Here is a 20,472-nt window from a genome sequence, read left to right as displayed (position 1 = left end):
TGAGGGCCGATGATGGCCATTCTTCGGTGCCTTTTCTGAAGAGGCTGCTCGTCCATGTCTGAGTCTGAAGACTCTTCTTGTATTTGGTCTTCGGGACGAACAGGGGCTTTCCCTTCTCTGTGTCTGTTACTCTCTTCAGACTGTAACAGACAGGGGGGAGGAAGAATGTGAGTAAAAAAAAAAAAAAAAAAAAGAAGAAAGACAAAGTTAATTCTGAAAGCTCACCGAGGTTTTCAGCAAAGCCTCGTCTTCTTCAGTTGCCCTAGCTGCAGCTTCTTCTTCAGCAGCTCTGGAGGACCCTTCTCCTCCTTCGCAAGCTTCGAGAACCCGTGCAACCTCTTCGGCTGTACGGGCAGCTTCAGCTTCTTCGTCCAGCAGCTGAAACCAGGGGTCTCTCTTCTTCCACCAAGGCTTCTGCCTCTGATATAGAGCAACAGCCTCAATTTGGAAGTGGGAAGAGTCTAGATGAACTTCCCTATGCCTCGGTTCAGTGATAGACGGGGCCCGATCAGTTACAACTCGTTCTCGGTTGACACCAAGACGAGCGTAGTTAATGCCAACGTTGGTCTCGTCCCGCTTTGAAAAAGAGAAGGGGAAAGGTCAGTTCAGATAGGTTGGCACAGCATAAAAAAGCGAGGCGAGAGAAGAAAAAGAGATAATTAAAAAGCCTCGGCCCCAGCCGAAGAAGCTTACCATCCTTAAACTTTCGGCTGAGGCCAACAGCTGCTAGCATGTTCTCTTGGAAAACATAATGCGTATCGGGGAGCCAAGTCTCCGGGATATGCTGCATTCGGCCGCTGCCCCCCCGGCTCGGCAGCTTGCCGAAGATATGTTGTTGATCAAGGTTCGGATCCGGCCCGTTATCTGCGGGGGGACCAAGACTTCCCATGTCGGGATCAGGCTCAGCAAGGTACCGGGGAGCGCTGAAGACGCAAGGGTGGCCCGGATCTGTGGGTGCCCTAACCCAAATCCATTGACCTCTCCAGTCCTTGTCTGAAGAGTCGTTCGGCCACATGGTTAGGTACTGGGGCCGGGACTCAATCCGGTACCACCCAGAACCATGGCTTCCGTGCCCACTTTGAATATTTGGCACTAGCCGATGAAGCTTTTTGAAGCAGTGCAGGTTCGGCACATACTTGAAGAACTTGCAGACCCATAAGTATGTCATCACCCTTCGGATGCTGGTGGGAGTTAACTGACATAGGGAGATATTGTAATGGATCAGCAAGTCTCGGACGAATACGTCCAAAGGGAACCTCAGCCCGTACTGAAGCTGTCTTGTGTACACCCCCACATACCCCGGGGGTGGACGATGGATTCTATCGGATGCCGCGGGCATTCGGCACCAATACCCATCAGCTTCAAAAATGCCGTAATTCAACTCAATTTGCTCGGCAAACCGATATTGTTCGGCATTCTCCACCCACCATGAGTAGGGGCGGTTCTTTATCATGGCCGAAGCTACTTCGGCATTCTCCCACTCTGAAAACCCGGGGAGGATATCCCAAAGGACAGCGGGAACTTCATCGTCCCGTCCAGAAGCGCTCGGCCCCTCCGTTCTCTGAGGAGGAGCCGAGGAAATTGGAGTCGCCCTAATCCCTTCAGCAGGGTCAAACTCTGGCCTTTGTCCATTCCAAGTCCCAATCCTGTTCCTAGGATCGGGAATTGGCCTTGCTCTTCTTGGAGCACGGGCTCTACCTCTAACTCCTCTTGCCATTGATTATTTCGAAGAAAAAAGTCGAAAAAAAGGGAAGGAGTTCGAATTCGAAGAAAAATAAACTGAAATCAAAGGAATTTACCTTAATCTGAAGCGAAAGTTGTCGATTTACGAGTTCGTAGTGGCAAGTCTCAGTTTCTAAGCTTAATGCTCGGGGAATTTGCGAAGTTTTGATGCGGGTTCTTGGTTTCTCTCGAGAATTCTGGGTTTGTGTTGGTGAATAAGTGAGGAGAGATGACGCGCCTCTGTTTATATCTCCAGGAATGGGATACGGGGAGTCCGCGTTTCAATTTCTCTTAAATACCCCACTAAGTAATTGTTAAACACACGACCTTGCGATTAAACTGCCCATTATCCGTCCAACTTCCACCATCATCCGCCTTAACCGTTGTTATCTCATTAATTACGGTTTAAATTCAAATTTTTGGATTAATTAAATCATTTACTTCCCTCCTTTTCTGAATTAAATCAAACCCGACCCGTCATCCTTCCAAATCGGGTCTGGGGGGCAAGTTGTTTGGGTCCAATTTAGTCCAATTGGGCCTAGGCATTAAATGATCCAATTAAAAGCCCAAGGTCAAGGTTCAACTCTTCAATTGTGCTAAAGTCAAAGGTCAGCCCTCAAAGCAAGCCAATTGGGCTAAGGCCCAACCTCTCCATGTATGAAGAGGTATAAAAGCCATCAATATTCATACATTCACATTCATACATTCTCATATATTCTGATATATTCAAGCAAAGCCACAAGCAACTAATTCTATTGCATAGTGTTCTCTTTCTACACATTGTACTGACTTTAGCATCGGAGGGGCCTTCCTCGGCAACACCCCCGAGGCTAGTTTACGTGTGTTTACTGTGCAGGAAACCTTCGGCCCAGCATAACTTGGACCGAATCCAGTCTTCTCCGTTTCAGCGGACCTTCGGCAAGGTCCCATTGTTTTCACCCGAAACAACTTACACAAAAATGAAGAAGGATAAGGATAATGATTGATAGTTGACATTTTTTTTGGGACAACATTTTTATTTTGATAACAGGTGGACATTATATTTTGGTTTTAGAAACATGGACTCTTTAAAAAAACATCTCGCAAAATTTAGAATTCAAGATTAAAAATTCAATGTACCAAAAGAACAAAAGTGCATATTTACAAGTATATTTTGTTACTTTCATAATGTTAGTTTCATATACTATTTTGGACGTTTCAAAAAGATCTACCCATATTAAATATATTTCATTTACAACTTGATTTTTTTTGGAATTAATTGGTTGTGAATTGATAATATGATTCCAAGTAAGAAAATCTTTACCTTAAATTATGCAATTAAAACTTGTGCTTTTCCTAATAAAGAATAAAAAAGTTAAATAAGGTAATATTATGAATTATGTTGTACTTTAATGTTACATTCCAAATATATTTCTTTTCTTATTTTATGTGATTGATTCCATATGGAACTAACATTATGAAACGGAGGGAGTATAATACAACAACTTGCAAACAAATATATATACTCACTTTAGTTGTTTAACGTATGCTGAGACACAACTTTAACTAGAGCTGTCAAAAGTTGACCCGACCCGAAATACCGACTCAAACCAGATTATTAAACGACCCATCTGAACCCGAAAAAATGGTGACCCAAACCTGACCTGACCCGACCTAAAACCAACCCTAGACCCGAGTTGACCCGAGTATGTGAGACCCGAACCCGAACATGAACTGACCTAGAGGTGACCCGACACGAATGTAACCCGTAAATTATTGACCTTAACCGAATCCGACTTGAACCGAAATTGACCCAAACTCGTTTTAACTAGTCAAAACCCGAATTTAACCCGACTTATTACTAACCTGACCTGAATTCAACCCAACCTGTTCCTAACCAACCTGTTACAAATCCGACCCAAAATTAACCCGACTTGTTATTGACCCGACCCAAAATCAACCCGACTTGTTATTGACCTGACCCAAATTCAACCCGACTTGTTATTGACCCAACTCGAATTTTACCAGACCTATTGCTAACCCGACCCAAAAATTCAACCCGATCTGTTACTAACCCGACTCAAAATCAACACTACTTATTATTGACCCGACCTAAATTCAACCCAAATTGTTCCTGACTCAATTCAAATCACCTTAAATGCAATTTAGACCACTTAATTATTGTTGATCAAAGCATTTTGTCTAGGGAGACTAAGTCGGTTCAGGCCAGCAAAAGAAAGGAGCATCATCCTCAAATTTAAGAGTTAATTAAATATAGTATATATTTGTTGTGTGGTCAAAGGAGATAATTTCAAAAGGAGATAATTATCTTCCTAAATTATAAACTATAGTTCCCTAGTATATTGCCATAATTAGCTTAAAAAATGATAATTATCTATTTATAGTTAGTTGAACCTGAATATGACCTGATTTAAATATGACCCGACCTGATTGTAACCTGTAAATTATTGACTTGAACATAACTCGACTTGACTCCGAGAATGACCCGACTTAGAAATGACCTAACCTGATTATAACCCGCAAATTATTGACCTTGAACCAAACCTGACTTGAACCCGAGAATGACCTGATTTAAAAATGACCCAACCTGATTATAACCCACAAGTTATTGACTTGAACTGAACCTGACTCAAACCCGAGAATGACCCGACTTGATTCTAACTCGACTTGATTCTAACCCGCAAATTATTGACTTGAACCGAACCCGACTCGAACCCGAGAATTACCTAACCCGTTTTAACCCGAATTAAACCCGACTTATTGTTCACCCGACCCGAATATAACCCGGCCAGTTATTAACCCGACCTAAACCCGACCAAAACTCGATAAGAAGTATGAACCGTAATGACCCGACTCAAGCATGACCAAACTCAAACCCGACCTGCATAGGTTATGGAATTAATCCTAATTGACCTGACCCGAGTTGACCTGATCCACTCTTACCTTCCCAAACCCGACCCATTTACCCGAATTGACAACTCTACAAGAAACCTAAAAAAATTCTCAAAAATCGTGGATATTAGCCTTCAATTTTGGAAATTTTTGACTTTTATTCGCCCCGAAATAAAAATTGCCGAAATGTTTACCATGGTCCATAATACCCTTCAGGTGTCCAATTGAGTGGGTGGAACCATCCAATTTGCCTTTAAACGACCAATTTATCGGTTTACAACTTGCACCGATTTCATTAATTCAAGCCTACCACGAACATTTATGACAACAAATAATGATCATATATAGTTCCAAACGACATTATATGACCCCGAGGTGTATCCCCTAGAATTTCAAGACTTTTCGATACCGAGCCTCGAATCCTCCAAAATTTCTCAAAAAGTGTGGATATTAGCCTTGAATTTTGAAATTTTCGACTTTTTTTTTCGCCCGGAAATAAAAATTACCAAAATGTTTACCATGGTCCCTAATACCGTCCGGGAGTCCCATTGTGTGGGTGGAACCATCCAATTTGCCTTAAAACTACCAATTCACTGGATTATAACTTGCACCGATTTCATTAATTCAAGCCTACCACGAACATTTATGACAATAAATAATGATCATATATGGTTCCAAACAACATTATATGACCCCGAGATGTATCCCCTAAAATTTCAAGACTTTTCGACACCGGGACCCGAAACCTTTAAAATTTCTTAAAAAGCGTGGATATTAGTCTTCAATTTTGGAATTTTTTGACTTTTATTCGCCCCGAAATAAAAAATTTCCGAAATGTTTACCATGGTCCCTAATATCCTTCAGGTGTCCAATTGAGTGGGTGGAACCATCCAATTTGCCTTTAAACGACCAATTTATCGGTTTACAACTTGCACCGATTTCATTAATTCAAGCCTACCATGAACATTTATGACAATAAAAAATGATCATATATAGTTCCAAACGACATTATATGACCCCGAGGTGTATCCCAAAGAATTTCAAGACTTTTCGATTTTTGACTTGAACTTCTTTGGGATATAATGTCGGGTCTATATAATTGAAAAAGACCCGACTTGAAAATGACCCAACCTGATTATAATTCGCAAATTATTGACTTGAACCGAACCCGACTCAAACTCGAGAATGACCTGACCTGATTCTAACCCGCAAATTATTGACTTGAACCAAACCCGAGAATTACCCTAACCCGTTTTAACTCGTGAAAACCTGAATTAAACCCGACCTATTGTTCACCCGACCCGAATGTAACCTAACCTGTTATTAACTCGACCCAAACCCGATAAGAAGTATGACCCGACTTGACCCGACTCAAGCATGACCCAACCCAAACCCGACCTACACAGGTTATGGACTTAATCTGAATTGACCCAACCCGATTTGACCCGATCCACTCTTACCCGACCCAAACCCGACCCGTTTTCCCGAATTGACAGCTCTAACTTTAACCATTATCTTTTCTAAGTATATGTTTGTATAATAAATAAAGAATTTGATATTATAAAAGTATACATTATGACGAATCCAACAATATTTGTAATTTATATACTTTGTATTAGTTAAATAGCTGAGTCAAAACTTATTCTTAAAAAAAAAATCAAAGCGTAACACTAAAAAAAACACAGATGTAGTATATGAGCTAGTGATCACCTCCCCTTAGAGATTTATCAGCGCTATAATTTTATTTATTTATTCATCAATCTTGAGGAGAGTGTGCATATTGTTGTTGCTACTCTAGGGAGGCTCAACAATTTGCTTGTAAAGAAGTTCATGAATCTTGATGATTGTAGAAATGTATGTTTGGATGAAGCTCATCGTTTGCTCGATTTAGGTTTCGAGGATGATGTTAGAGAAGTCTTTGGTCTCTGCAAAGAACAATAAGGCAGACAATCTTGTTCTCTGCTACAATCCCAACAAAGATCCAAAACTTTGCTAGAAGCGCGATGGTTAAGCCTACTGCTTTTAATGTTGGTAAACCCGGGGCTGTAATCTTGATATCATCCAAGAAGAGTATGTGAAGCAGGAGGCCAAAACAGTTTACCTCCTCGAATGCTTGCAGGAGACTCCACCCTCGGCTCTAACATTTTGTGCAAACAACAGTACGCGATTAAATTTTTCAAAGCAGGGAAGAAAGATGTCTTAGTAGCCACCAATGTGGTCTTAAAGGGGCTGGATTTTCTTCATATCCAGCATGTAATCTACTATGATGTGCCTGCTGAGATTGAAAACTCAGTACATCATATAGACCGGACAGAAAGACGTGGTAAAACTGGAATTGCAACGACACTTATAAATAAAAACCAAAGTGAGACTACACTGCTTGATCTAAAGCACCTTGTGCAAGAAGCTAAACAAAGGATACCTCCTGTATTGGCTGAACTAGACAGCGGATGAAACAGAGTCAATTGCCTTTCTCAGTGAAGTTAAAGGTTGCGCGTGTTGGAGGGCTTGGTCATAGCATTCAAAATCGTCCTAATTGGAGTACTAAAATTCGCTACTTGTCAATTCTAGGAAGGATTTTGGTGGTGGTAGTTTTAGGGCTGAAATATGAATTTGTTTTGATCTCAGTCAGTTTGTTATATGTACAGACTATTATGTATGAATGATTAGTGTCAATATTATGTATCATGTATGTTACATGAAAAATTTGTGACTCTTTTGAATGTAAATCTTATAAACGAGGTGGTAAAGATTGAACTATAGCAAGAACATTTAGTTCATAAAAAAAAAAAAAAAAAAAAAGAGAGATCTAGATTTGTCACAAACAAGCTCTGTAACACGTATGTTGAAGTGTTGATAGAGTCCAAATAATTCGTCATATCACCATAATCAAGATCAATACATGAGAAAATTGTTGTACAAAGAGCTAGAATGTCGATAATTTTTTACTTACTGCTGTAATAGTTGAGCGGCTTTAGCCTAGTTTTAATTTACATACAAATCTTAAGCAAGACATTCAATATAATAAAAGAACAAAAGAGAGAAACAAGTATAGAAAGCATGCAATTCAAACTCTGCAGCGCGATCAGAATCACCAGTTGAAGCTAAGGTATTCGAAATGCAGGTTGGTTGCGCCACACCCTGAACAAATTCTTGCAACATCATGTCTTAATCCCCTTGGTCCTGAAGCCATGACTCCCACATCATGTCCTTTGGACTCCAACAATATTTCTGCCCAAATTTCAAACAAAACTTTAACTGCTATTTGAAGACAAAAAAACATTTTTTTTCCTAGTCTAAAAATTACTAGTACAACCCAAGATTTTTCATTATCAAGAAGGTATGTGTTTGATAATTAGTATATTTCAACTATATGCACATTTATAGTCATAGTATGAATGCAATATCATTTGTTGGTTCAATATAGGAATGCAGCAACGCACTATTTTTTGTCAAATTTGATTGAAATCAATGATATAATTGATCGAAATGCTTGATAGCAATATTATTAATTCAACAATTAACAGGTTTTGAAAACTCGTATATAACCTTATATGACATGATGAAGTGGTATGTAAAATTTGTACTACGTAGTAGATATAGCAATAACTTACTCTGGAGATTAGGCCTTCCTCCATAATGCACCTGAGTAGCTTGAACAAGAGACTGATAGGGATGACTTTCGAGCTCCCCACCCCCACCACATAACCAAGATCCTGGAGAAGTCATTGGCATAGGCACCTCCACATTCTTGATCTGCTTCTCTTCTAATGCAGCCATTTTCTTCTTTTGAATAAAAAAGACGATGCTGCTTATGAAGATAATGCTAATGCACATAAGAAACATATCCCAGACAACCCAGCTAGTGAAGTCATATAAGCTGTTGGTGTTTTTATCTATGGGGTAGATATAGTATTGAGTCACTATGGCAAGGAGGATAAGAAACAGGACAAAGGAAGATGCGATAATGAGGCAAAGGCAGAGCCAACTATTGTGTCCCAAAACCGGAGTGATGGGTGAGTCTAATGGGCTAGGTTTAAACCAATTGGTATGAACTAACAAATCCTGGCCATTGGATGCAGGTGGTGCTTGATCCTCTCGAGTCACGTATGCCTGAATTTCAAGTTGGATATTTGAAAGATCAGCTGGAGAGCTCTCAGCAGGAAGCAAGAGGTCAAGCATGGTGAGATCAGCCGCATGCTTGAAGGCACATATAAGGACAACTTTTGGGACTTTGCCTTTTTGGGTATTTGATTGATGTATAATCTCTCGAATTATGGATATATATGGGGTCATACCACTTCCTCCACTGATCAACACCAAAGTTTCATGCCTGGAAGAAGGAAAAAGTTTTAGATTATTGAACTTTATAGTTAAGCTGGCATGTTGCATGTACAAGATATAACCATCCACCATCCCTTCTCAATTCTAAGTATTATATTTGATTGAGTTAATTTGATCTTTTCCTCATTACAAAAGAAAATAAAGAATCAGTCTTAGGCCAATGTGTGTCTCATCAACTTATTTTCACTAATGAAATATTTCAAAAAAAAAAAAACAAAAAAAAAAACAAAAATACTGGAAACTGAGATAAGTTCCGCATAAGGATTACCCAAGCTCTTTCCATAACTACATTTAGATCATCATAAAAGTTTTTAGGTGAAGAAAACACATCCTAAAAAGGTCTCAACTTTGGTAGCCCGAACACAATGAAATATTTAGGGGCATACTAGAAGCTGAATCTATATCAATTTGCAACTTCCGAACATACAAAATTGAGCTAAGTTTTACCACTTTACTTACTTGATAAAGCTGGTAGAAGCTGGACCATATGGCCCTTCAACAGACACTTCAAGCCTGTCCAGAGAAGAAGATGACAGTTCTTTGTACAGCTTGGTTGTCCAACTCCCTCCAGTCTTGAACACAATACTTAGCCTATCAGGTTCCATGTTATCATTTGAGCTCACAGTAAAAGGGTGCCACTGTAACGAGGAAATTTTTGGCACGCTCACAAATAAGTTACTTGCGACGTTGTAATGTAAACCTGTAAAACAAACAAGTAAAATAGAAAACTTAAAGCTTTTCTAATCTCGACAATCACGCTAAAGTTTTTGTTTCTACCTAAGAAAGAAATACTTATAAGTTCTACAATGACCATCCTTTTTTAGTATTTTGATTGTCATTTACAGCTTTTACTAGTCAATAAAAGATCATTGCATGTTCTCTTTAACTAAAAAAATAGTATACAGTAACAATTCCGACAAATGAGAATTAATTTTCCGATCCCACTCCAAAATTTGATTTTGACACTTTCATTGTGAGAGTATAACCTATTTATATAAGTCAGACGGAAGTGTGAGGCCAAAACCAATCTAATAGTGTAGAAATCACTACCGGTGCATTATTAAAAATCAATTGTAGACAAATGTTAAAGTTCGACAATCACCTCGACTCTTGGCAAATGTCATCTCCACAGTCCCACCCGGAAGAACGCGAACTGAGGTTAACCTTGCACGAGAGCGTGACTGTAAGAACCTTAGGTATCGATCAAGTGTGAAGAGGTAAACTCCAGGAAGGAGTTGCATCGTCCAGGCAGCTCCTATGTGCACGATGTAGAAAAAAGTGGCTAGGGCGTAAAGTTGGTGAGTGTAAAAGAAAACTTCGAATGACTTTCTTCTGGTGTATGCAAAGCTTGTTATCCACATTGCTATCAAGAAAACCCAAGATATCTCTCCTGCTATATTTGACACATGAGTTTTGCTCCATTCAAGTGCCTACATAACCGAAAACCCTTGTTAGCACCAATTACCACAATAATATGCCTTAATAATATAGGCGGGTTAGTTTGGCTTCATTCTTTTCATCTGAATTTCCCTTGTCAGAACTAATTAGCTTTAAGTAGATTTGAAATAAGTGGCCTCTGTGTAAATTTTTGTTTAAATTAAGCTTTGAAATGAACTTACTAGATACAATTGGCTAACTATAGCCCAGTAGATGAAAAAACCAGCACTGTGTAACGCTGAAGTTATCATGACTACTTGCCCAATCCATATATGATACTTGATGCTAGACTCAGATGTGAGACCAACCAAAGGCAAAAGTGACGACAATCGAATTACAGGGAAGAACACAAAGGCCCAGGATATGTTTGAGGCATAACCAAGTCTTAGTGACACAGTCCGTAAAGTAATTTGCCACCTGAAAATCGAACAAAAGAAAGAAAAGAAAAAAAATAACACAATTCTTCGGTGTTAGTAGTAGCACAGTAGTACGTAATAGAATTAGCACGAAAATAGTAAGTTTCACACGTACTTTTTTTGATGCTCTCTGCCATGCCCCATGAATGGATGCTTAACACTGACATAATAATAATGGCCAAAATGCCAGCACACAAGCGCAATCCCCATAACCAAAAACACGAGTTCCATTGCTGTAACCACCCCTAGAGGCCCTATAACAAGAAGAGGACGTCTCAACATTGCCAGATGCGTCTGAGGTGATGAATTACTATGTACAAAGATGATTGATTTTGTTAGCTCTTTGATAGACAAAATCATCAACTTTATTATAAAACAACCAAAAACCAAAAAAAAAAACAAAAACTGCTCCGATCAAATTTAATTTAAGCCATATACAAAAATAATTGTTAGATGTTTGATCAATATGAAAAGGCCAACAAGCTAATTGTAGGCAAACAACCCAAAATCAAACAAGGCCATACCCAAGAGCAATTCTGTCACAAATTAATAATGAATATCGAAAATGTTGGTACAATGTACGTAGCAGTATAACACTATATTTAAACATGCAATGTAAGAAATGAATAAACCTTTCCAAGGAAGATTCTCTTTTATCCTTCAGATGAAGGTAAAAGCAGCCGAGAACCGCGATCAACATCACAGGAAATGTAAGGAAGAAAAGGTTTACTCCTGCAAATAATGAGGTTAATTATTAAATTGATTCTAACCATAGACACACACAAAGTACAACATCAATAAAAAAAAAAAAAAAGCTTGGTTTTATACCTTGCTCTCCAATGTATGTTGGATTGAAGGATTCTGCTAGTTTGGGAAGCCAATTATACTTGAAAACTTCCAAAGGTAATACAATCCATACTACCATCCATCCAAGAAAAACCAGCACACATGTTAGCTTCAGCAATGCAAGGCTGCTCATTGATCTTTTTCTGCTTTAATTTCTTAAAAATAATTCACAAAATTATTGTTGATTTCAGTAGTATATTCTTTATACAATATACAATTCTTTTCTTTTTTTTTTATGGAAATAGTTTCTTACAAGACGTATATATAGAAGCAAAATTAATGTAAATCAGCTTTGTTGTTACATCATCAGAAAATCTTGCAGTTTATGATGCTTAACCAGAAAGGCATGACTCTTGCAGTTTGTGACTCCTATCATATAAAATATACAAAAATTTCCAATTTCAATGTTAAATAATCAAATAAAGACACAGTTCTTCAAACACACATTAAAAATATGACATATTTGCTATGTCAAAAATGAGTGGACTTCAATGCAGGCTTTTCAAATTATAGTGGACTATATGTTTTACAGCCCCAGGTTAATGAAGTCCACCCAATGTTAATATAGACTCAAGTACATAAATACATGTGTGTGGCACAAGTAGTCGAGTACATGTCCTAGGGTTAGAGACAGCTACTTTGTGGTAAATAGTAAAGTGCTTAAAACCTTGACAACATTAAGTTGAAGTATAACAATCAGACAAAGAGTCCAAATATAATAGAATTACCGTACTTTGACATCTTGCATGTTGGAGATATTTTTTTAAAAAAAGAAGATTAATCTATATAGTTGAATAAATTAATACTACATATCATAAGAGAATGATTCTAGGAACCCTCAAATATAACTTCCATTGGATGTTAGTACAGTTGACTTGCGAGTTCTCAAATACTTCTGTACTATAAAGTAGTACTACACATATACAGAGCAATCCTGGATAGCTTAAAAAATAATTTCATGAGAAAATGACCTACTATCTTTCATTGATTCACATATCCAAGTTCTATCATTAGGGACATGTACTACTAGTACTAAAACTTTGACTTATTAAGCCTCATATATATAATTATATAAATATACAAAGAGATTGACTCAGAATATGGCCCCTTCAGAGTAAAAATAATTAAGAATTATAGTTTGATAATAACTTTTTAATTTTTAAAATTGTTCTAGGCTTCAAAATTTTGAGGTCTTTTTAGTTATTGTCTACAAGGAAAGACTTTAATGAAATTTACATTAATTAGTGACAAATTGTACATCATACGTAGTAATATATTACTAAGTCACATATAAACCAAAGTCAAAACACCTAAAGCCATAAAACAAAAAACCTTACATCTATAAAATCATTCGAAATAAGTGAATAACTAATAAAATATTATCATAAAAAAAAAAGCTCGGAAAACCATCCCGTCATAAGTGACAAGAAACAGAAACCCAATTATCAAGTTAGCATCACCATCAAAGAATTATAACATCATTTATGTTCTATGTGTAACGCATCTCCCTATCAATCGTAAATATTCTTAAGGTGCCTTTTCTGAAAATAATCCATAGATCATATAAGTTGCATTTAAAGCAATAATTAGATCATACTCAGGATCAGACTTCCTACTTTGATCAATCCTTCCATGAATAGTTTCTTAGTGACTACTCATTTTCTTCAGAAACTTCACAGCCCCTGTAGCAAATATTATCAATCATCATTTTAGAAGAAACAACATTATTCAAGCCATGAAATTCAAATCCTTAAGAACAAAATAAATTACCAGAATATATAGCCTCTTCGTTTCAAAATACGTACATTAAAGCTCCTTGACACGCAAATTTAAGAAAAAAGAGAGGGTAAATGGACAAATTATTAAAAAAAAAAAACCTTTAACCCAACCCACCCTTTTACTACTGTGTAAGTTATTTAGTTTTAAAATGTGTGTTTACCCTCTCTTAAATTACATGTCAATAAGCATGGTTGCAACTTGCAAGTATTATAAAATAAAAGTATATATTATGAAAAATAAATGACAAGAATGAAGATAAGAGTTCACCTTCTACCATGGAAAATGGAAGATAGCTTATTGTGGACAAACAAAACCCACAGATTTCAGGGTTGCTAGTTTGCTACTCAATCCAACAAGCTGTAGTGAAATAAATGTAGATAAAATTAAATAATTCAGATTCCATATCTTATGAAGGATATTAGGAGGGGAGGAGGTCTCTTTGTCAAAATCAAATAATTCAGATTCCATAGCTTATGAAGGATATTCAACAGAATTATACTCAGAAACAATCTACCATTCAAGCATTATGTGTGTTTGTTAAGTTACATGTGCTTAAGGACTGTTACTCCAACACCAATAGCAACAAAAGTTGCGATAGCTATGCCAAAAATGCCAATAAGAATCCCAGGAATGATCAAAGATTTCCACCCTTTGGATGTGGCCATTCCTGAAGCTGTAGTAGGGCCTCCAATGTTAGCATTGGAAGCCAAAAGCAACAACTTAAGATCAAAGTTAAATATCTTCCCTAAACCTAGAATGATGAACAGATGGACCATAACTTGTACAAATGCAAACAAGAAAATACTTGGCGCGGTGTTGATAACACTCCAGACATTGCCACTTGCACCAATCACAACGAAGAAAACCTATTATTGCATAAAAAATTAAGTCAATTCTGAAATGTCAAATAAATATCTGCAAGCACCACTAATAAAATTCCAAGTTTTTCTGTAATCAAAACAAATCCAATATGGGAAGCAATGTGGATAATAACTGAGAATCTATAAATTAATATAGAGTAGCTTCGAAAGACATATTTTACTATGAAAATGGCACATGGTCAAATAAGACATGGAGTCATATGAACAAGAAGAAGAATATATAATTTTTTTTTACCTGCATCGAAATTGAAGATATAACCTCTGCGGAAGGTGCAAGGTAGCTAAATATTGGGGGGCAGACAGTAGCTAGAATCACCACAATTGCTGTAGCTATTGGAATAATGCCTCCTTGGATTCCAGATAACTTTGTGATATAGGCAGCACAGCTGCATATAGCAAAGGATACAGCAATAGAAGTGGCAGTAGGTAGTGTATGGAACTTAATCTCAGTTTTACTCTCTGAAGTAACTGCAACATCTATTCAGCGAAAGTCAGTTTCTATTAGATGTAAACATAGAAATTAAATAATTACTACTCTATAACAGATATAAACATACCTGTGGCAGATTTTGAGACTTCAGGAGGTATTCTGGACGCTATTGCAAATAACACCATAAAGTAAACAGCACAAATGACATTGTCTGCAGCTACTCCAGCAGCCACATTTGATGGGGAAGTGCCAAGAATCTCTGAAATTGCAATGTAATTGACAGCTGCAACATAAATTGCATTAAAATCATCACTAACTGATGATAGAAACTTGTTTTGACATTTCCACAGCAGCAAAAGTGTTATTGCCCAAAAATTAAAAGCTCCCCCTTCAACATCATTAGCTACTTAGAAAAGCGTACTTATTAATTTGTATGATGTGTTATTAAGGAAGAGGGTGGGGGGGGGGGTTCCAATAAATATCTAGTAATCATATAAATAATTTCAGAAGACCAGTTCCAAATTCTTGTAAAAAGATCATCTTAAAATGAAGTATTACTGCAAAGAGGAGAACAGAAGCCATTCATCTCATTTTCTACGTTAGAGCCTACAAACATGAAGTATCCATCAAGAGAACTCAGCAACAGATGCAATCACTTCTGGTCCATGGGGCTACAACAAGATAATGATCACAAACTGGCATCAAATGCCATATTCTTTGCAAAGAATAATACTTTCCTAAAAAAAACTGGCTGCTTTGAACGGTAAACCTACCTTCAACTGACATCAGTGAATTGTAGAGGAGCATAGAGATTTAGGAGTGAATCAGATAAATAAAATAATGTAGAAATTATTCATGAAGCTTAAAAGTTAGTGAACTACATCAATGGGACTAAACCTAAAGTTTTATGTAAAAATGTGAAGCAAAACAAGCTTGCAATTATTGTTTCACATTACTTACATCCACCAATGTAACTGCCCATGAGTGCAGTAGCAATTTTCCAACCATCAGCACCAAGCGATCGCATGGGAACTATAAAAAATGCAACCACTGTCCCAATCACTGTAGCCACTGGAATAAGAAGGTGAAGAAAGCATTCAGGAGATGAGAACTTAGGAATATTAATGGAATGCTCATTGACTAAAAATAACACAACACAAAGCAGTAAAATCCCTAGAGCCCTTTAGTTCTGTTTAGATGTATTATTCAGCAACTCATAACAGAAATTAACCATCCCTCTAAATTTTTTGAAGACAGGTTCAAATAGCTTCAATAAGACAAGAAACTACAGTTGCGATTTTGTGATCCATTAAGACGATTTAAGGGTCCATTATGTCCAAGTTTAAAATTTCAAACAAAGTAACTATTACTCATCAAGTATTTTTATGAATACTAGGGCAGCAAACGCGCGCGATGCGCGCGTCATAGCTAGTCATATCTAGAAGGTTTTCTTCGGTTTGGCTTTTAAATCACAAATTTAGTTAAATTAACTATAAGAGAAAATATATAAACAACTATGTGGGTAGTATAAATGTTCAAGATAATTAACATAATGAAAGCATAAAAATAAATAAATATTTTAGAGGGTATAGTTGTCTAAACACTAATCATTAAAAGTAGCTTGTACATATTAATGAGGGTATGTATGTAAATACACATTTTGAAGGGTATAATTGGCATTACACTATTCATAAGAGTAGTTTTCTACTTTTTATAAGGTAGGGATATACACACCTCTTAACTGAAACAAACATAACCACTACTCATCAAATACACCATTTATAATCTGAAATTCCCAGGAAGCGCATATAATTGATTTCTCTTCAATACACAATAGAATTTTAAATATATATACTTGCAAAATAGCACCACCTGATCCAAGCAAGAATGCCAAAAGTAACTTCCCAGTTGACTGCGCAAGCTGACGCATATTAGCTCTAAACAAGAGCAAAGGAACAGTCAAGGGTAACAAGTATTCCAACACAATGGAATATGTTTTTGCTTCATAAGGAATGATCCTCAGATTACTCGCTGCAAGGCCAATCAAAATGCTCACAAGTGCAGAACTGATCATGCTCCCAACCTTTGTTTTCTCCGACCTTAAATCCCCAAAATACTCATTTGCCTCCATATGATAGCAGATGAAATATAATTAAGACAAGAAATAATATCTAGAATTACCTTTCTCCTTTGAAAAGAAAATAAGTATGTCTTACCAACAATGTCATACATAGCAAACTGAAGTTTGATAAAAACAACCCAAAATATGTTATGATTTATGACCCATCTCCAATCCCACCATTCAACTACATATCCTTTTATCGACTTCATAATCAAGAAAGGAAACCACAGGAGACAGTGGCATATTTGTTTCTATCTCCGCTTATAAGATTAAGGCTTTGATTGATTGATTGATTTCTTTTTAACTTCATAGAGAATATAAGTATCAAAGTTATGTCCATACTCCATACATCCAATTTCCGCAGAATCTGAATAGAGTAAGTTCGAGTTAAGTTTATCTTCGTTTCAAATCAAAAGCGAAGATGCATAGATTGATAAAGAAGAATTGGAACAGTCTAATACTCCACTAAAATATACCAAAATTGAAAGTAACACAGTCAACTCATGACACAATTTAAAATAGGCCAATTCTTTAAGTTTTTCAGCACAGATATCACACCTGATAATGCTAAAACAGGAAATTTTAGATGTTTTTTCAATTCAAGTAAGAGTAAAAGAGTGGGATCATGGAGAGGTTTAACGAGGTAGAGGGAGATCAAAAATGACTAGGTTGGAAAGAGTTAGGAAGAATATGAAGTATATGGATTTACGTGAGAATGAGGTATTTGATCGTAAGAAATGGAGGTGGAAGATTTCCGTGAATAACTATCTAAATAATCCCTTTTGGTTCATGGTTCATATAACTGACCTCACTTATGGAATTGATTGATTCTAAACACGGCAAAAACTCAACCTTTGACCTCATTAATATGAGTATTACCTATACTTTACTACTCCCTTTATCCCTTAGTTAGATTCCTCTTCTATCATTTATTCCTCATATAATAAACACGGCAAAACTCGACCTTTGAGCTCATTATTATGAATATAGCCGACCTCACTTGTGAATAACTCTCACATGCTTCTAAATGGCAAAACTTGACCTTTGACCTCATTATTATGAATATTACCTATACTTTACTACTCCCTCAGTCCCTTAATTAGATTCCTACTTCTATCATTTATTCCTCGTATAATAACAGAAGTATAAATCTAATTAAAGGACGGAGGGAGTAATACAAATTAACATTAAAAATTAAGCTAAACACATACTTCAAGTTACTATTTTTTTTTTTCCGCCAAGAATGATACTTTTTTCCATACTTTGCTTACTTTTTATATCTTTCTTATTACGATGTTCAACTTGTGTAATTATTAATTAATAAATATAGGTCAACAGAAATCACCCATTAGAAAGCAATGCAATAATTTATGTAAATTCCAAAGAAAAATAATATAAAATAAAATCAACAAAAATTGATTGTAAAAGCGATTAAAATTACCAGAAACTGAAAGCTCCAGTGGATAGAAGAACAGACCATAAACCCCAGTGGTCGTTTGGTGAAATAATTGGGTAACTGAAATTCAATTGCGAGTTTATTCTTAAAGATGCTCTTGATTTGGTATTAGTAGATAAGAAATTAACATTGTAGGATGAAGGAGAGTTATAAGAATGAAGTTTAGAGGACGAGAGAGTTGAATTATGGAGTATGAGTTTTGGTTTTGGAGGTTTTAGGAGAGAGAAAGGAACTACTGGCTTGCTGAAGAACATGGTGAATGACGCCATTAGTTTGATACAATCTAGCATTGACACCTTGGTTAGACGGTTTATAGGATTGCTAGGTAATTTCTTTGACGGATAATTTTCGATTTTAGATATTACGGGTATGTTCTCTTCAACTTAATTTCAGTTCAGTTTTTTAATTTTGTTCGCTAATAAACATTTTAGTTTAATTCAGTTAAGCTCAGTAAATCAGAACAGGCGCTACATGAGCGTTATATTTCAAACTCAAAATAAATTTTTTTGCAAGGATTAATTTTTTATTTATCAATAAATAAATAATTAATTAGATTTGGTAATTGTGCGGTCTTTATTTTGTATTCAAAACCTAGATTTTTCAGATTGGTTTCAAGTTAATTTTGGGCCAATTAAATCTATTTTCTTACTCATCGGCTAATGCTTATATGTACTTATAACATATCATATCAATCAATACACATGTGAATAACAATATCTTAATCAATAGTTACATCATATGAAGTATAACATATGTTCTTTTCCATAACTATTGTCAAATCAAATCAATATTATGTTTTCCACAAAATAAATAAATAAATAAATAAATATGTTTATATAACATCATTTTATTTATGACATCACTTATATAATATAATTATACTTTTATTACATCATTATTGTCAAGTCACATCATATTATGATATGACATCACATCACTACAAATATATTTACATAATATGACATCATTATACTTATATGACATCTTTAGATTCATATGACATCATTATAGTCAACCCACATCACTTTATTAAACTTTTACGACATCATTATAGTTATATAGTATCGTTATAATTAAGTCATATCACATCATTATACTTATATGACATCATTACATTTCCTGAATTTTAAAATAGAGTCAAAACTTGACCAAAAATCGTGTATAACCTTTAATTTTGGATAATTTTTCACTTTTTTCGAACCGAAAATAAAAAATTGTCGAGATGGTTACCATGGAACCTATTACACCCCGGGAATGCATTTGGGTGGTTAAAACCATCCAATATGTCATTAAACGGTCAATTTACCCATTTACAACTTGCACCAATTTCATAAACTCAAGTTTACCACAGACATTTATGACAACATATAATGGTCATATATAGTTCCAAACGGCATTATATGACCCTGAGATGTATCCCCTTATATTTCAAGACTTTTGATATCAGGTTTCGAAACCTCCAAAATTGCTCAAAAAGCGTGGATAATAACCTTTAGTTTTGGAAATTTTTGATTTTTTTTTACCCAAAATAAAAACTGCCACGAACTTTATCATGGACCCTAATACCCTTCGAGAGTCTAATTGGGTGGGTAGAAGCACCCAATGTGCCTTTAAACGATCAATATAGCCGTTTACAATCTGAATCGATTTTAAAAACTCAAACCTACCACGAATATTTACAACAATATATAATGATCATATATGGTTCCAAACGGTATTTTATGACCGCGGGATGGATCCCGTATAATCTCAACACTTTTCGACACCGGGTCTCGAAACCTCCAAAATTGCTCAAAAAACGTGGATAATAACCTTTAGTTTTGAAAAATTTTGACTTTTTTTTGCTCAAAATAAAAATTGCCGAGATCTTTATCACGGACCCTAATACCCTCTGAGAGTCTAATTGGATGGGTGGAAGCACCCAATGTGCCTTTAAATGGTCAATTTACCCGTTTACAACTTGAACCGATTTCATAAATTCAAGCCTACCACTGACATTTACAACAACATATAATGATCATATATGGTTCCAAACGACATTATATGATCCTGGGATGTATCCCCTAGAATATATAAACTCAAGCTTACCACGGACATTTACATCAACATATAATGATCATATACGTTTCCAAACGGTATTTTATGAC

At 36.1% G+C, this 20,472-nt stretch overlaps 2 protein-coding genes and 1 pseudogene across 8 annotated transcripts; 1 reads left to right on the top strand and 2 right to left on the bottom strand.

Moving 5' to 3' along the window:
- Positions 1–6,189: 6,189 nt before the first annotated feature.
- LOC110729480 lies at positions 6,190–7,132 on the top strand (annotated as a pseudogene).
- Positions 7,133–7,459: 327 nt separating this feature from the next.
- On the bottom strand, positions 7,460–13,339 carry LOC110729606 (ferric reduction oxidase 4-like). 4 transcript variants are annotated; one of them, XM_021909356.1, is made up of 9 exons: positions 13,274–13,339; positions 11,640–11,729; positions 11,444–11,543; positions 10,927–11,121; positions 10,578–10,812; positions 10,061–10,388; positions 9,418–9,658; positions 8,229–8,947; positions 7,460–7,845 (listed from the first exon to the last, which is right to left on the bottom strand). In XM_021909356.1, exons 3-9 carry the CDS (start codon positions 11,509–11,511, stop codon positions 7,706–7,708), a joined length of 1,926 nt encoding a protein of 641 aa, XP_021765048.1. In that variant the 5' UTR covers positions 11,512–11,543; positions 11,640–11,729; positions 13,274–13,339; the 3' UTR covers positions 7,460–7,705. The 4 variants fall into 4 exon arrangements, with proteins under 4 accessions (XP_021765048.1, XP_021765047.1, XP_021765045.1 ...); XM_021909355.1 differs by having other exon boundaries at positions 13,255–13,332; XM_021909353.1 differs by lacking the exon at positions 13,274–13,339 and having other exon boundaries at positions 11,640–11,822.
- A 504-nt stretch (positions 13,340–13,843) lies between these two features.
- Positions 13,844–18,658, bottom strand: LOC110729607 (uncharacterized membrane protein YjcL-like). Of its 4 annotated transcripts, XM_021909361.1 has the most exons (7): positions 18,311–18,397; positions 16,964–17,236; positions 16,620–16,872; positions 15,708–15,818; positions 14,875–15,030; positions 14,553–14,794; positions 13,844–14,302 (listed from the first exon to the last, which is right to left on the bottom strand). In XM_021909361.1, the coding sequence occupies exons 2-7, from the start codon at positions 16,973–16,975 to the stop codon at positions 13,979–13,981; spliced, it is 1,098 nt and encodes a 365-aa protein (XP_021765053.1). In that variant the 5' UTR covers positions 16,976–17,236; positions 18,311–18,397; the 3' UTR covers positions 13,844–13,978. The 4 variants fall into 4 exon arrangements, with proteins under 4 accessions (XP_021765053.1, XP_021765051.1, XP_021765052.1 ...); XM_021909359.1 differs by lacking the exon at positions 16,964–17,236 and having other exon boundaries at positions 14,553–14,785; positions 16,620–16,846; positions 18,311–18,658; XM_021909360.1 differs by lacking the exon at positions 16,964–17,236 and having other exon boundaries at positions 18,311–18,656.
- Between the last annotated feature and the right edge of the window lie 1,814 nt (positions 18,659–20,472).

Source organism: Chenopodium quinoa, unplaced genomic scaffold, assembly GCF_001683475.1.
Source record: "Chenopodium quinoa cultivar QQ74 unplaced genomic scaffold, ASM168347v1, whole genome shotgun sequence".
Taxonomy (NCBI): domain Eukaryota; kingdom Viridiplantae; phylum Streptophyta; class Magnoliopsida; order Caryophyllales; family Amaranthaceae; genus Chenopodium; species Chenopodium quinoa.
The sequence above is the reverse complement of the archived record's forward strand: the minus strand, read 5'-3'. Positions and strand labels throughout refer to the sequence as shown.